Source organism: Manis javanica, chromosome 13 (genome assembly GCF_040802235.1).
Source record: "Manis javanica isolate MJ-LG chromosome 13, MJ_LKY, whole genome shotgun sequence".
Classification (NCBI taxonomy): Eukaryota; Metazoa; Chordata; class Mammalia; order Pholidota; family Manidae; genus Manis; species Manis javanica.
The window spans coordinates 42,717,221-42,732,675 of record NC_133168.1 but is presented as its reverse complement, the minus strand read 5'-3'; the positions used below and the strand labels follow the sequence as shown (position 1 = coordinate 42,732,675).

Here is a 15,455-nt window from a genome sequence, read left to right as displayed (position 1 = left end):
GTCAAGACGGACAAGACAAACACAAGACTGTTTTTGACTTTAGATCAACAATATTCTTGATGTGTTTGATTAACACAAAAAATCAGCTAAATTTGGGATGTATTTCCTTCTGTGTCTCTTAAATCTGAGAAGGCAGAAGGGTGAGGAGTTTATATTCTTTCTACTGGATAGGATGATAAATCTTTTATGTTACGATAACATCTAACTTACCAGAAAAATGGGCCTGTTATCTCATAAGTACTAAAAATACAGGTTTCCTGTACTGTGCAAAAGTAGATCATTCCTGTGAAACCTTTCCTAAGCCAAAATGTTGATTCAGCTGAAGAGTATATACCCTGCTTTCTGAAAGTTTGAGTTATGTACTTTGCTTTTAAAAAAGACCTACATTACTAAGGTAATAGTTTTTTTAGTAAAAGCAAAAATCCTCTTTAGGTTTCAGTTTCTATAAACAAGCACAAATGTAGGTCTTTCATAAAAGTGAAATGGCCAAATGGGAAATTTTGGAAACCAGGGAATGAATGAATAACTGTACATAAAGAACCTCTGAGTATTATGTAAACGACCTACTTCAGGGGCCTTTGTCCTTTACTCCTTTAAAGAAAATTATTGATTTTTACCTTCACATTAGCTATTGAAGCAGTATGCAAGTGAGGCAACTAACAGTCCAGCAACAATATATTTTACACAAATTGGATAAAAAGAACACTTGTGAAGTAAGGAAGCTGGCTAGCTTAATGCCTGGTAATCCAACCCCTTGCCTTTTGTTTGCCCTAAAATTTAGGTATGAGCCTTCTCGTGAGATGAGAAGTCAGTGGACAGCTGTCTGGGTGAAAATCTCTTCTAGTTGGATTGGCATCGTACTGTACGTTTGGACACTGGTGGCCCCACTTGTTCTCACAAATCGTGATTTTGACTGAATGGAACTTCTGGCATGAAAGTCCCACTTTTATCATTGCTTATTTGAAATCAACAGTATTTCCAACTTCTGTAAAGTGTATGTGTGTGCTTCCCATGTGATTTATCCAGTGTTCTGGCATGAATTAGATTTTACTGCTTGCCATTTTATTATATTCTTGCCAAGTGCATTGGTATGTATGTAGAATGAATCAGAAAGGGAGATTTTTATGGTATGATGGTGAGTTAGGAAAAGTGGACATTGTTAGGTTTATCTTTGCTCTATACCTGTGAAAATAAGAGTACAAACAAAATTGCTTGACAGTTTTATTTTTTAATTATGTTAAAACTTAAGCTGTTTTAGAAAGTGTAAAAGGAAATGTATGGCTTCCTTTTAAACTATTTGATGTCTTGTCCTAAAGGAGACTACAAAGAATGTGGCTATTCTGAAATTGTATGAACAAGCCACTTAAATGCCAGTTGTTTGAAAAAGTCTTTTCAGGTTTTTCCCTTGATACGAAAATAAGGACCATATTATATATAGGTAAGGGAGTGTTTGGTAAACAAAAGTCAGATGAGTGGTGGTGGGTACTAAACTGAATACCCAGTTAGGTTGTAATCTTCCCTGTATAGGCTAGATCACCCTCCATGCCAACATAGTGAATTTGTTTTGGTTATTGTAAACATGTACAAATGTATGGGTTCAGTACAGATGTTAAGAATTCTGAAGGATTTAAACAAAGATTTTGGAAAGCATAATCATGGGTTGGAAGGAAGTTGCTGAAAACATTTAGAAGTTTGTTTTGAAAACCCAGGTAGTAAACTTTTGACAGGACGGGAAAAAACTGCAAAATACTATAAGCTTCAGTAGATACTTAGGTAAATCTAATCCAGTCCTCATTTTAAAAATGAAGAAACTGAAGCATGGACTTAAAACAGCTCAGACAGCTACTCACTGGCAGAGTTGGGAAATCCCAAGTCTGCCAAGAATAGCAAGCATTTTTTCTGGCATTCAAAAATAATTTCTATTCAAAATACATTTTACACTTCATTAGTGGTGGATGATTTGTGTGATGTGGATTGCTGGTGTCCAGCATGCTTTCTACCCATAAACTGAGACCAGGAGAATGATAAAATGCTGTAGACTCCTGCTTATAGTACACTATACAGTTGAAAAGATGTTTAAAATGCTTTTGTGTTTGTTGCCATCTAATTGTAATATGTTATAATCTTTCAATCTAAAAATCAAGCAGTATGATAACTCACTTAGATACTCTTAGTTGTATGTCTTTGTTTTAAAGAATCTTAGTCTACATTTGCTTTTCAGATATTTATTAATGTAAGTGAAATAGAACAATTCAACTTAATCCCCCAACTTTGTTGTGTCTTGTTATTGTATTCCATGATTTTGAATGGCTATATTCTATCTATAAATAAATGAATTCAGAGAAAGTGTATGGTGTATTAATTCCATTTGGCAGCTCAAATCTAGGTGGCTATAATACTCGGACCTACTGTCCTTCTGTGAATAAAAAAACCTGGCACTAAAGGGTAACTGTTAATTTTGTGTCTGAAAAACTGAATTGTTTTAAAGGTGATGTTCACCCTTTGGTCCTCTGTTAGTATTTTTGTTTGTTCTCTGTTAGTAATCTCAAAGGTAATTAAAAGGGATGCTCTCCTAAAGAACTCTGAGTAGGTAGACAGTTTTGTTTTGTTTTTTTAACCCAACGATTTATTGTCCTTCACAGTTCTGGGTTGATGTGGGGTTTCTTCTGCTGTGGTACTACAGGGTATGGCAATGGTTGGAAGGTCCAAACAGGCCTCATTCACACGTCTACAAGTTGGGCCTGGCTGCTGGCCAGGAGTTAAGTGGGGCTGTTGCCTGTGGCCATGCTTCTCCTCTATGTGGGCCTCTCCGTGTGGCTGTGGGTTCTGGTTCTCCTATGGGTGGACCTAGGCTATTTGGGGAATAGTTTTATTCATCTGATAGATATTCTACAGTGCTGTGTTCTGTAGACATTTTTTCAAAGTTGCCAGTTGTTTCCTTCTCTGACACTTAAAGTCCTTTACCAAAAAAAAAAGGAATATAGTTGTAATAAAATCCCCTATCCCATGAGTAATTTTGGTACATATTATTTCAGTAATATGTCAAATGAATTCATTATTATAGGCAAAACAATATCCATAAAACTCTTGGACATTTATCCAGAGAAATAAATAGTACATCCATACGAAATGAATGTTTATAGCAGCTTTATTTATAGTAGACCAAACTGGAAACAACGCAAATGTCCTTTAATGGGTGAATGTTTAAACACAGTAGCACATCCATATCACGGAGTACTAAACTGGTGGTGCACACAGCAACTTGAATGAATTTGCTAGGTTAAAAAGCCAATCCCAAAGGTCAGAGTATCATTCTAATTATAACATGCTTGCAGAATAAAACTATAGAAATGGAGAACAGATAGCAGCTGCCTGGAATTGGAAGGAGAGGGATCTTTGTGGGTGGGTTGAATATTCGTTTTCTAAGAAACTTCCAGAGCAATGGTGCCATTTCATATTCACACCATCCATGCAGGACAACTGTTCCTTTGTGTCCTCACCAGCATTTGATGTCACTATTTTTAATTTTAGCCATTCCGATAAGAATGATACTTGTGGTTGTATTTGCTTTTTCCAAATAGTGATTTTTTTCACGTGTTTATTTGCCATTTGTGTTGTCTTTGGTGAAATGTCTGCCTTCTGGTCATTTTCTTGGATTTATTTCATCTTTTTACTGTTGGCTTTTGAGAGTTCTTCATACATTCCTGATACATGTCCTTTATCAGGTATGTAATCGGCAAATATTTTCTCATATCCTGTATCCTTTCACATCCTCTTAACAAGGTCTTTTACAGAACAAAAGTTGTTTAATTTTGATTAGTATCAGTTTATCAGTTTTTAAAAGGCCTCACATGTTTGACTTCTTGTCCTTTGGTTTAACTTTTCATTTTGGCGAGCTTTACCATCCCATGACAGCTCTGAAAGCATCCCCATTTATTGGACAAAAGACCTTCTGTTCCTACACCCTTGATTTTCTGTGGTTTTAAGACAGAGAATGCAGAGAACTTCTGTTCCCTTTTTAATGAGTGTATAAGGATTCAGTAGGATGTGTATTTATAGAAAATTATTTTAAGTGATTGGCTGATTATGAGGTTGACAAGTTGAAAATATGTTTTGCACCAATTAACAAACGTAGACATGCGTGTAGGCAGTGATGCCTGGACTGCTTGGGTAGTTGGGAAATACAGGACCTTTGGGCTCACAGGAGTGTTCCTTTTAACAATGCGATCTACTAGGTCGAAGTTAACTGAAATTGTCAAGATGTAGCTTATTTGTATGGTAGTTAGACTGTTCAGTACCAATTCCTTGAAATTTGTTGATTTGCTTTATGTCCTAATATGAAACCAATTATCTTTATCATGTATACTTCAAAGCCCAGGCTCCGATTCTTAAATGTAGCATTCTTCTATGTTCAGCATGAGTGTCATTTGGTCATTTTCCCAGTCTGCAGACCCTTTGTTCTCACACTTAAGCCTCTAAATTCCTGAGTGTACCATTCCTGTGAAACACATAGTGATACAACCTAAAAGAACATTTAGCTCTCTCCAAGTTACAGGCAATTCCTACCTATGGCCCTTCTTATCTCCCTGAGGCAAAGAAAGTTGGTGGTGGATGAAGATGGGGGGTGCTTTAAATTAACCGTTTTCATACCGTGATACTTAATTTTCAGATAGTACAGACACTTCCTCCAGTAAATATGATCTAGATTATTTTTAAAGGATCTTCAATTTCCAAGTGTGCTATTTCCTAAAGTTGATTTGCCTGAAAAGATGACTCTTAATTTACTCTTTTCACATTTGACAAAGCAGTTACACCTCTTACCCATTCTGAATCTTACCAAGGGTCTCTAAACATCCGGTAGAGACTATTTTAATATTGGTGAGAGAAAACAACACTGGGTAAAAAATCCTTTTGCAATTCCTGTGGTTTTTCTGCTTTCAGTGAAATTGAAGGATGATCTAATTAAGTCACCAGCTAATTTTTGTTTTAATCATAAAAAAATTAAAACTATTAGTGAGCTCTGGTATATAATTCTGAAGGAATTCAAAGAATTGAATGACACTGCAACAAAATTCTGTCCATTCTCATTTATTTTTTTGTATTATAAACAGTTTCTTAGGACTTTACATCTATAAAAACAGATAGGAATAAAACTGAGGCTAACTCATTATATTGACAGTATTTACCCCCAGATACAAAAAGAGAAAAATCCCCAAGACCTGATCATCCCAGTAGGTATATTTATGACAAGATTTTACTTTTTATGTTCAATCAGTTCAATATTTGGACTACATTGTATTACTGAATTTGTATTACATTTTACTATGCTGAAAACTTAACAGTTCAACCAAAAAAAAAAAAAAGATGCTCTGCTCATCCCTCATCTAAAGCCTTGAAGGCTGTCCCGAATTGATGGGTGGCTTTCCTCTAAGCAGTGACTTAGGAAGCCACATTTCTTCCTTGAGTGTGTACTCAAAAGCCATACTGCTCTGTGTCAGTCTAGCAGAGGGCTAACGGGTGAGGATTGCACAGGGGAGTTTTCATAAACCCAGACTTGAAAGTTCTGTACATAATTTGGGATTTATTAGAACTCAGTTATATGGCTACCCTGTTTACAAAGGTGAAAATCTAACTGCATGACAAGAAATGTTTGGCAATCAGCTAATTTATGCCACATTCATGGTTTTGATCAATTGCATATTTATAATTAGACAAACAATGCTTAGAATTTTAAAGTTACAGGGAACAATTTCAAATTAATACCAGAGAAGTATGATGCTACTACCTTCAATGTATGACTTTCAAGCATAATGAAAGTGGGATAAAATTATTTGAGGCAAGTCGAATAGATGATGGGTATCAAGTATCAAATCACTATGGCATTTAGTTTTTAGATATTTAAGAGACGCATGTAACAACTATTTTAAAACAGTAGTATTAATGTCCTAATTTCCTTCCAACTATTTAGACTTAAAATGAGAAGTTTTAAATGTCAAACAGAAAATACTAAGGGGTCCCAAATTTTTCAAAATTATTTTTAGAATACTTCTAGAGGGACAAAATGTCCCCAGGGAGAAATCTAATCATATACCCCAGGGAGAAAGGCAAGTGAAAAAGTCTCAAGTTCTTTTCTCGGTTTCTCAACTCCTAACCTCTAGGAAAGTGAGTTCTACAGCATATGCACAGAACTGTTCTGGAGTCTTCACACCAAGATCCAATTGTCAGAGCCAAGTATTTCTGGATCTGCTAAGCATCTGTTTAGGGTTTCCTATCCCCTTGTACTTTGAATTTTTACATCATTGTAACAAATTCCAAGATATCCAAAGAGAATATGGCCAATAGGAAAAGCAATCGTTGTGATGCCTCATCAAGTAGCCCTAATAAAACATTCAGATATTAACTGCACTGCTTCCGCCCTCTGGACCTGAAGGTGGAGTTCTTCAAGTTGATAAAAAGTCCCCTAGCCTTGCTTTAAGTCTGTGTAATACTCCTGAGCAACTGTTCCAAAGGGAGGAAGTGATAGAACTGTTTCTCTCATTCTTCTCTCAAGGGCAAACACTGCAAGCCCTTTTGGTGGCATCAAGTGATAATCTTACATCATTTGGGACCATGAGAGGCATACATCTCTCAGTTCTTTGTTATTACAAACAGAAAACTAGGCAGTATAATTTTTTAAATAAAAAACTTTAAAACACATTGAATTTAAAGGCATTGTATTTCTTCCTTGTTCCATTACACAGTCTACCTTCTGTGAGAAGACACCAAAATCTTGGTGTAAACTCAAGTTAAGCTTCGTGGAGAGAGGCAGTTTAGTTTGTCTCATCCACTTCCTTTGAAAAGGAGAAACTGTTACACATGGGTGTCACCTCCAAAGAAGACACTTAACAGACACTAGTACACAACATTCACTATTTATTTTACTAAATAGTATGGTTCAAATGAACACAAACAAGCCAGAAAACTTTTACTTAAAACTAGTCCAACAAGTAGATAGGGCTGGCACCACCCCCATCCCCTTCTACTTACATGGAGCTGGAACCGAATCAGCAAGCGCTCGCGTATACTTTGCCTTTCCTGTTGAACATGAACGAACTTCTCTGAACCGAAAGAGACAAGTGAAGTTTTACAAGGTACAGGCACTTTATGTTTCCAGTTCTAAAAATGAGCCAAGTGAAAAATAATAAAAGTAACTGAAACAGAGAAAGCTTTAGGAGTTCTACGATTAGTTCTAGTGACTTACACACTGAGTGCAAACAGACAGCATCAAACAAGTAAAACAGAAGTTTAACTGGGGTTAATGGGCATAATATGTAAAAAAGAAATCCAATTTACTACAACTGGAGAAAAATGGCCATATGAGTCCAACTTAAAGATATGCCAATGTGCATTAAATCTTGTGTACCTATGTAGCTGAGTAACATCTGAAAGCTTTGTTAAGTGTGTGGTTAGTGAGAAAAGCAAAAAGGTGCTTTTGATTCCATAATATCAGATTAAACAAAACAAATTTACAAAAAAAAGTACCAAATGATACTTTAAAATAAATAGTTCATCATTTTGATGAATATATACATTTAGAGTCCACTTCTTGGGGATTTAGCTATCTAAAAGTGGCATATCACTATCCAGAGGTGCAGGAGCAAGTTCACATAAATAAAACAGTGTGGCTTCACTAGCTTCAGCTTCAGTCAGTGGCTCCAGGCGAACAAGCTTGCTTTGGGTTGGTTCTGGGTCCAGGCTGCTGTCCAGAAGCTCATCAACCTCTATGGGTTTATCTACAGAAGACATAACTTCTGATGATGCTGTGTCTCCCTGCTCAACAGCTGAAGCAGGGTTTCCATCGAGGAATGCAAGAAGAGGAAAGGCCGTGTACTGGACAAGCTGCTTATCTGTTATGAAGATCAGAAAAATGCTCTTTTATCACTAGCTCTTTGTGTAAGCCAAAGGTAGAAAAAAATGAAACAGATATGCATATATGTAATCACTACCCTTGCACAGTCAAGCAAGCAATATGACACTTTATGTCAGTAACTTTAAAATGTGCAAGTCAAGAAAGTTACTCTTTTACTAAACAATTAAGATGAGGATCCTTTCAGTTCTCCCAAAATTAAAAAGGGAAAACAAATAAACATGACTTAAGCTTTAAGAAGTATTACCTCACCAGCTCAATTTTTTGTATGTGCCGGAACCTTGATACATTATGCACAGAACCGGTAACAGTACATTGTGGTCCAATTCTTAATGGATGGCAATACTCTTCTTGGCTTGCATCAGTTTCCATGTAGGTAGGAATCAATTAAAAAACTTTTTTATGATGGACACTAACATCACATTTGTACCTACCTGTTTTGGGTTTAGATTTTCTTCCCTCTTCTGAAACTGGCTGAACTACATTGTTCTTGGTAGTTTCTAATCCTTTATTCTCAGGCTAAAAGAGAACAAACGATATAAAAATATTAGTTTCATATTTTGTATGTTTCTAAAAACAGAAAAAACAAATAACTGATACAGTATGTGAATAATGGTATATTTAAAATACCTGGGAAGGGGGAATATCAGGCAAGATGGACTAGAGAGAGAAAAAGATTTGAGTAGAGGTAATAAGACTGGGTAAAAAAACTACTGCTGTCATCAAGTAGATGAAACAAAGAACCTGAAAACTAGGATGATAAGAAGTATGAAAAGAAGGGGTATTTTTTCAATAGAATAGATGGAATTTGTCAAGGGTAAAAGATAGTAATGAAGCAAAAATGGCTCATTTTAAACTGCTAGTTAAAGGAGATAATTCTTTAAACTCATTTTAAACAGTTTTGATTAAAATGTACTACACATTTCTCTTCACTCAGTATTTAGTATAAGTGAACATACTTAGAGTAGCTCAGGATGACATGCTGATATCCTTAAAGCTATTTATCCCTATATCTGTAAGCCTTAAAGTTGAGCTGATAGTTCTTCATTTCCTGTGACTCTTTCAGTTCTTTTCTGTCATTTAAATTGCTTCTTTCAACCACTGTCTTCTCTCCTTTCATCTGACTGTAAGGGAGTTAAGTTCTTCAGTGTTTTTTTCAATGATGTTCAAACTGTGGTGCAGAGGTCACAATTTTTCCTGGTCCCAGATATCTACATACTAGTTAAGATATATGGTGTAACAAACATACTAATTTCCCTGATACTCATCATAAAATGAAGAAGTACCGGCTTCCACGATTCAGAGAGAATAATGGCTCCAAGATATGATAAAGTATAAACCTTCCCCACAATTTACATTTCTCACTTAGAATTCACAATAAACATTACTGCTATAGCAGTAACACCAACTTTATTTTTATACTTCCTAAAATAAATATTTTCCAAGGATGCCGCTGCTGTTTTTCTAAAACAGCCTATGAGAACCAGGATGACAAATGGGTTTCATCTCCCATGCAAATTCTTGTTCATTAGTAGTGGCCACCCAGATCACTGTACTGAAGAGTTTAAAGACATCCTGATTTATTAGCAAAGAACTGTAATCTGTATCATGAAATACCTGTTATGAGCAAGGGAATGACAGTTGATGAGCCAATGATCTGAAAACATTAGATTACAGAATTATAATGAAAAATCACTCTATAAATTTCCTATAGTACTATAGAGCAATATGCGATTGCTGGTTAACTTATTTCTGGAAAATATTTAAACTATTGATTTTTGGAATAAGACTCAATGTTAAGCAATAAACAGTACATACAGCACATTCAGTAAATGAACATTGTGGTACTGATTCATTCAACTTGAGGTCTAACATTGAATAATACTGTATTTACTGAAACACAGTGTTGAGATGGTCCATGTAATCTTATAATAAAAATGCAGGCAAACTATGGGTCACATGCCAAATTCAGCATGCTGCCTACCTGCTTTTGTAAATAAGGTTTTACTAGAGCACAGCCACACTCATTCTTCTATGTACTGTTTGTGGCTGCTGTTGCACTACAACTGCAGAGCTGAGTAGTTGTGACAGAGAACATATGGCCTACAAAACTGAAAATATTAACTGGCCATTACAGTATGCTACCCTGATATAAATCATCCAAATACTGAATATATAATCAACTTTCTAGTTCAAAAATTCACAAATTCTTTTGACTATAAGTTACCCAAGCCATAACTGAAAATGCAGAAAACCTGGTCAGGCTATCCTCACACATGACATTAGTCAGAAAACTATACCACCCCCCACCCCCAACTCTAGTCACTCATATTTATTTGATATGTGTTTGTTATTTGAGACACAAGAATCAAAATAAAATTTTGATTCCACTCATCCAGAGTTTGTACAGAATGTCAGGACTTAATTTATTTTTGTATTTGATGAAAAACAAGGATTACTAAACAATTTGGTATAAATACAAGATAAACAGTATATACCTATTCAAGACAAAACACTGTACAAAGTAACAGAACAATCTCTAAATGTCTGCTCTAACAACTTCAAATCGTCCTTATTACTCATTAAAAACCACTTCTCAAGAATCTCTTGTCAATATTCCCAACTGGAATTCCTATACATTTAAGAAAATAACAAAAACCATACTTAAAAAAAGAATTCCAAAATCCATACACTGTTTCAACTCACCTCACCTTAAATTAGTACAAGGACTTGTAAATTAGTACAAGTCCCTTTTACTGTATGCTAATAAAATGAAGAAACTTACTTAAGAATATGGGTATTAGTAAATTTTCAATAAAAATGCTGAGAAGTTATTTATAGAAGGGATAAGAATAAAATGATGCACATAAAACATGAAGAAATCATATTTTAATAATTTATTTCAGTGATAATAACCAAATATGCCAAGTTTACTCAGACGCTCTCCCAGTAATTAATCGTAGAAGTGCCAACAGAATTGGACAATGATTCACCCCATAACCAAAAGCTATTTTTTCATCCAGAATTTTACTACCTTGATCACACACATTAGGTAAGAATATAAAATGCTTTTTGCAACTGGGTGTGATATTGCTCTCTACTTAGGGCTTTTTTCAGATTCTTACAGCTATGGGTCCTGAGCAAGATGAATTAAAACTTACTTTTGTATTATTGATGTAATCTGTGGGATTCATCTGCACAGAACTAGTGAAAAGCTGAAAGACCAAACAAGAAAGATGATAAGTTTAAAAAGTATTTTAAAAATTAACTGTGTGTTCAAAATTTTTATACAGCCATGTTGGGTGAAGAGATGTAGCAGCTGCACTAGACGTTTTCATACAGTAAAACAAGTTTGGAAGAGAAAGGCTAGAAAGCAGAAAGGAAAAAAAAAAAGGCAGAGCAAGCTAGCCCATGCATTATATATTATAATAACTTTTCTATAAAACGGTGGGGTAAATCACTTGAGACAATTAGCAGTTTTCCCCACTTCCCCTCTCCTTCATTTCTTTTTTTTCTCCCTAAATGGCTTTAGCTCTAAATGGCATGCAGGGCTGTTTTCTGCCCTGACATTAAGCGTTCACTGACGCTGCTCACTACGTAATACATTGACAGGATAGGATCTCTTCTGTGACAGCCCCTCAGTCACACCTCGGATGGAGCCCTTGGACCAAACGGCATGCCTCCTGGGGGATTCTTTCACCTCACCTCATAAGAAAAACCATAAATGCTAAGACCACTGCCCACTGCATTCCTCAGGCCAGCTAGTTTACAGACGTAATTTTTGTTTAAGCCATAGGCTTCATAGTCATTCGTTCCACAGGGATTTATTAAACATCTAAGAAATAACTGACATGAATAATACAAGAAGAAGACAGAATTCCTGCTCTCCAGGAGCTTACAATCTAAACAGAAGAACATCATCAAACAGCAACATATGATCAAATATAACCCTGTATTATAATGATGGATGGTGGGGATCAAAAGTACTAAGGAGTTAAGAGAATTGAGAGAGGAACACAGACACACACATACACTTACACACATGAAGGATGAAAAAAAGTCTTCATGAAGCTATACAACATGTATCAGTCCCTAGAGAACGGCAGGACTTGCACAGGAGAGGATGGAGAAAAAGTGTATTTTTATAGCATTAGCAACAACAGAAAAGGAATGTTTGTAGGGTAAGTTCTAGAAACTGTAAGATGACCATTTTTTAAATGATGTAGAAGTTTTGAGTTGAACAGTAAGTTGTACATGTTATGTTCAAAAGCAGAGGAAGGCCAGTCAGTGGACAAGCCCACATTCTGTCAGCAGTAAGAGCCTTGAGAATGAAATTTAGTGATTAAAGCATTTTAGGAGAATAAACACACAAAATCATTCACAGATAAGACTAAATGCAGAGAGGCAGTTAAATCTTCTCCACCCTCTCTAGACAGTGGTACCTCTCCTTAAAGTAAGACATTCACAGAAGCACTAAGTATATCCCCAACTCTTCCTTTCCTTTTATTAATGTTTCACCCTTTCACATAACTGATCCATGAAGAGAAAAAATCTCAGTTCCTTAAGAGTAGTTATTCATGAACATGACTGCCAATCTCTGCCAGTGAGACTTGTCACTGCCTCAGAGGCCAACCAGATTTTGTCCTACTGAGAGTGGTTTCTCAGGAGGGCCAGCAGTATAAGCTCCTCACTCCCCCTTTGCCCCACTTCCCCTCTCCTGACTCAGGATACCTCCTGTATTCCCAGCAGACACATGGTGTTAAAGTAGACAAATGTAGGTTCATAAAAGGAGCTAACAAGTTGGTTGAATTCTAAGGCCAGGCCCCTCCTGCTGACTCCACACTGGGTCACTGAGTACTGAGCTCTGAAGAGAAAAACTATGAACTCTTCAGCATTCCTATTATGTCCTTACCATCTTTGCCAATTAAGAGAACAAGGCAACTTATGTCAAGGGTGAAATAATGAAGGTCCTGGGTGAGAAGGCAACAGTGGAAACAAAAAGTGAGGACATCTTGTGAAAGTGATTTTGGAAAATACACAGCTTTGGTAAATGAAGAGAGAAAGATAAGGCAAGATGACTTGCTGTGAGTACTATCCTGAGTAAAGAGAACAAGTCTGATACCACAATAGAAAATAAGACAGTGAAAAGGGTAGCTCTTTAGCAAATAAAGAAAAGTTTGGTGTTAAACACAAATAATCAATGCAAGATGAAACTGATGATCCCAAGTCATTGAATTAGAACACAAGCAAAGTTTCCTTTAAGAAATATTAAGAGCTGGAAATACACATCTGAGGGCAATCCTACAAGCAAGCCATAAGCCCTTCACAGAAGGAGGATTAAAAAAAAAGAAGAGAGGTAGGAAAAACAAAAGAGGATACAAGAATGGGTATTCTGGGAAACACACACAAGTAGCAGAAATAGAGAATGGTTAAGGAGACAGGAAGAGAAAAAAAAGTCCAGTGCCTCTAAAATCAAGAGAGAAAGTTCTGCTATAGAAAATGAAGTGTCAATAATAAGAGTGTTAATTATCTGTAATTCTTAGTACAACCCTTCATGTTAGACATTAGCCACAAAACTCGGCAAGAGAAGTTAACTTTGTCAAGGTTAATGACATACCTAATAAGATAAGCCATTCAAAATGGAACCCAAATCTGATTCAAAACAAACCTCCTTCCACTAGCCCAATGGCCTAATATGGGAAAAAAAAAAAATGCAGCCAACTTACTATGGATAAGCCAAGACAGCACAGGCCTTGAGTAAATAAGACAGTATGGGGCTTCAAAAGAAATACAGAGTAAAAACAAAGTACAAATATAGCCACTGATTTCCAAAGGTTTGTAGTTAAAGAATTAGAGAAGTAGAATGATAAATGATCAGAACACATCAAAATGTTTTCTAATATGGGGAAAATCTGTACCTATGAAGGCAGGTGAGAAAGATCAAGATAGAGAAAAACAGGCAAAGGGGCAGGTGTACAAAGTGGCTTTACAGAGGAAGTAAGTACTTCCGCTATGAAGGAAAAACATGAGATTCCACAGCTTATGAGACGACCAGGGCATGGTGACTTACCCTCTGTGAATAGGAAGAGCTGGCTGGCTTAAGTCTTGTGTCAAAAATGTTCCAAAGTTGAATTAAAATGCTCTAGTTCAAGACTGCAAGCATTTGTAGACAATCAGAATATTTCTGTCTTAGTGATATAAGGGACAGGTATTCTAAAAGGCCCATGATCCATGATTCATAGTATAGACAAAGACTGATAGAATCAAGAAGGGCTGTCAAGTTACTGTAAGTTGAAGGACATCATTAACATGAACATAATTCACTTAAGATGGCAACATAGGTCAGCATAGAAAGGAAATATTCAAAGACAGTGAAATCCATCCTATAAAGCACTGATGCTTTGGGAAGGATGATAAAGTCATGCGACACTGACAAAGACTGATGAGAAGCAGGGAAGTAAGGTAGTAAATTATTAGGATTGAAGAGGAAGAAAGCATTAATTCCTTTAAGCTTCACTGAGAAGGCAAGACTATAGACTACTTTGGTGTGAGAGAAGCTGCTTTTTAAGTAAATAAATGCAAAAAAGAAGCAACAAAACTTTTCAGGATAAAGAAACATGTTCACAACAGAAACAGAAATAGGGAGAGAAGATTCAGGTGGATGGACTGAGGGCAGTAGGAACCTTTAGGTAAGGGAGGAAGAAGTAGCAGGAACAAGAGAGAAGAGAGAAGAGAGAGTGAGAAAGGTGGTTAGTGCCAGAAATGGTAAATAAGAATTCACAGTCCAGACAACATTGGAGCCAAGTTTGCACAGGTGGTGGTAGGGACTGGAGCAGAGGAACCACAGGACTCAGGACATAATTTAAAAATATATATATACCAAGTATAATAAAATACATATTTGAGTGGGAAACATGAATAAGTCCCAAAGTATTAGGAAGCGCCACCATATTGTTTCCTGGCTAAGTATCTCTATTGTTTATTTCCACCAATTTCTATTTAGTGACAATTTGTTCTAAAGCAAAACATAACACAGCAGAGCACTGTTGAACAGAGCTGGTTATATTGTTAACAGAGGGATTAACTGAACTTCTACTGAGAGATGGGTAGTGATTGCCCTCGTTCACTGTCTTGAACCCATGTGTTCATTCTTTCTGATAAATAAAACCATTCATTAAAAAAAAAAAAGGCAAAAACAGTGTAGAATACAACAAAATGGTGTATTGATTTGTAAATAATATAAACAAATACACAAACTGCCAGTACAGCAAAGATTATTCAAAGTACTTACATCAACCAGGAGATCTGGGTCTATGCTAAACTGTCTTCCTGACAGCATGGCTTGGAAGTCCTCTAAACTGCAGTCGATACTGTCAAGATAATCCAACAGCTCAACCCTAAGGAAAGAAGATTTTTTAAAAAATTAAGTATTAGGTTTTATTGCTTTTAATGTTTAAAAAATCACAGTGCAAAATTCTTAATTTTAATAAATCCTATGCAGTATTTGGGATTTCTAGATATTTGTTTAACTGAGAACTCACAGCATTTA

The 15,455-nt window shown here is 36.0% G+C and overlaps 2 protein-coding genes across 3 annotated transcripts in view; one reads left to right on the top strand and one right to left on the bottom strand.

Moving 5' to 3' along the window:
- Positions 1-2,349, top strand: part of SERINC1 (serine incorporator 1) — a 33,154-nt gene extending 30,805 nt beyond the window's left edge. Inside the window, exon 10 of the mRNA XM_017655575.3 lies at positions 782-2,349. Within this exon, the coding sequence (XP_017511064.1) occupies positions 782-917 (136 nt within the window). The 3' untranslated portion in view covers positions 918-2,349. The remainder of the gene's footprint in view (positions 1-781) is intronic.
- Positions 2,350-6,895: 4,546 nt separating this feature from the next.
- The window catches only part of HSF2 (heat shock transcription factor 2), a 33,931-nt gene continuing 25,371 nt past the window's right edge, over positions 6,896-15,455 (bottom strand). The window contains exons 10-13 of one of the 2 annotated variants that reach the window (XM_036993618.2): positions 15,198-15,303; positions 11,068-11,121; positions 8,341-8,425; positions 6,896-7,886 (exon numbers count right to left, since the gene is read on the bottom strand). In XM_036993618.2, coding sequence (XP_036849513.1) covers positions 7,594-7,886; positions 8,341-8,425; positions 11,068-11,121; positions 15,198-15,303 — 538 coding nt within the window. In that variant the 3' untranslated portion in view covers positions 6,896-7,593. The remainder of the gene's footprint in view (positions 7,887-8,340; positions 8,426-11,067; positions 11,122-15,197; positions 15,304-15,455) is intronic. The other variant, XM_036993624.2, reaches the window with a different exon arrangement.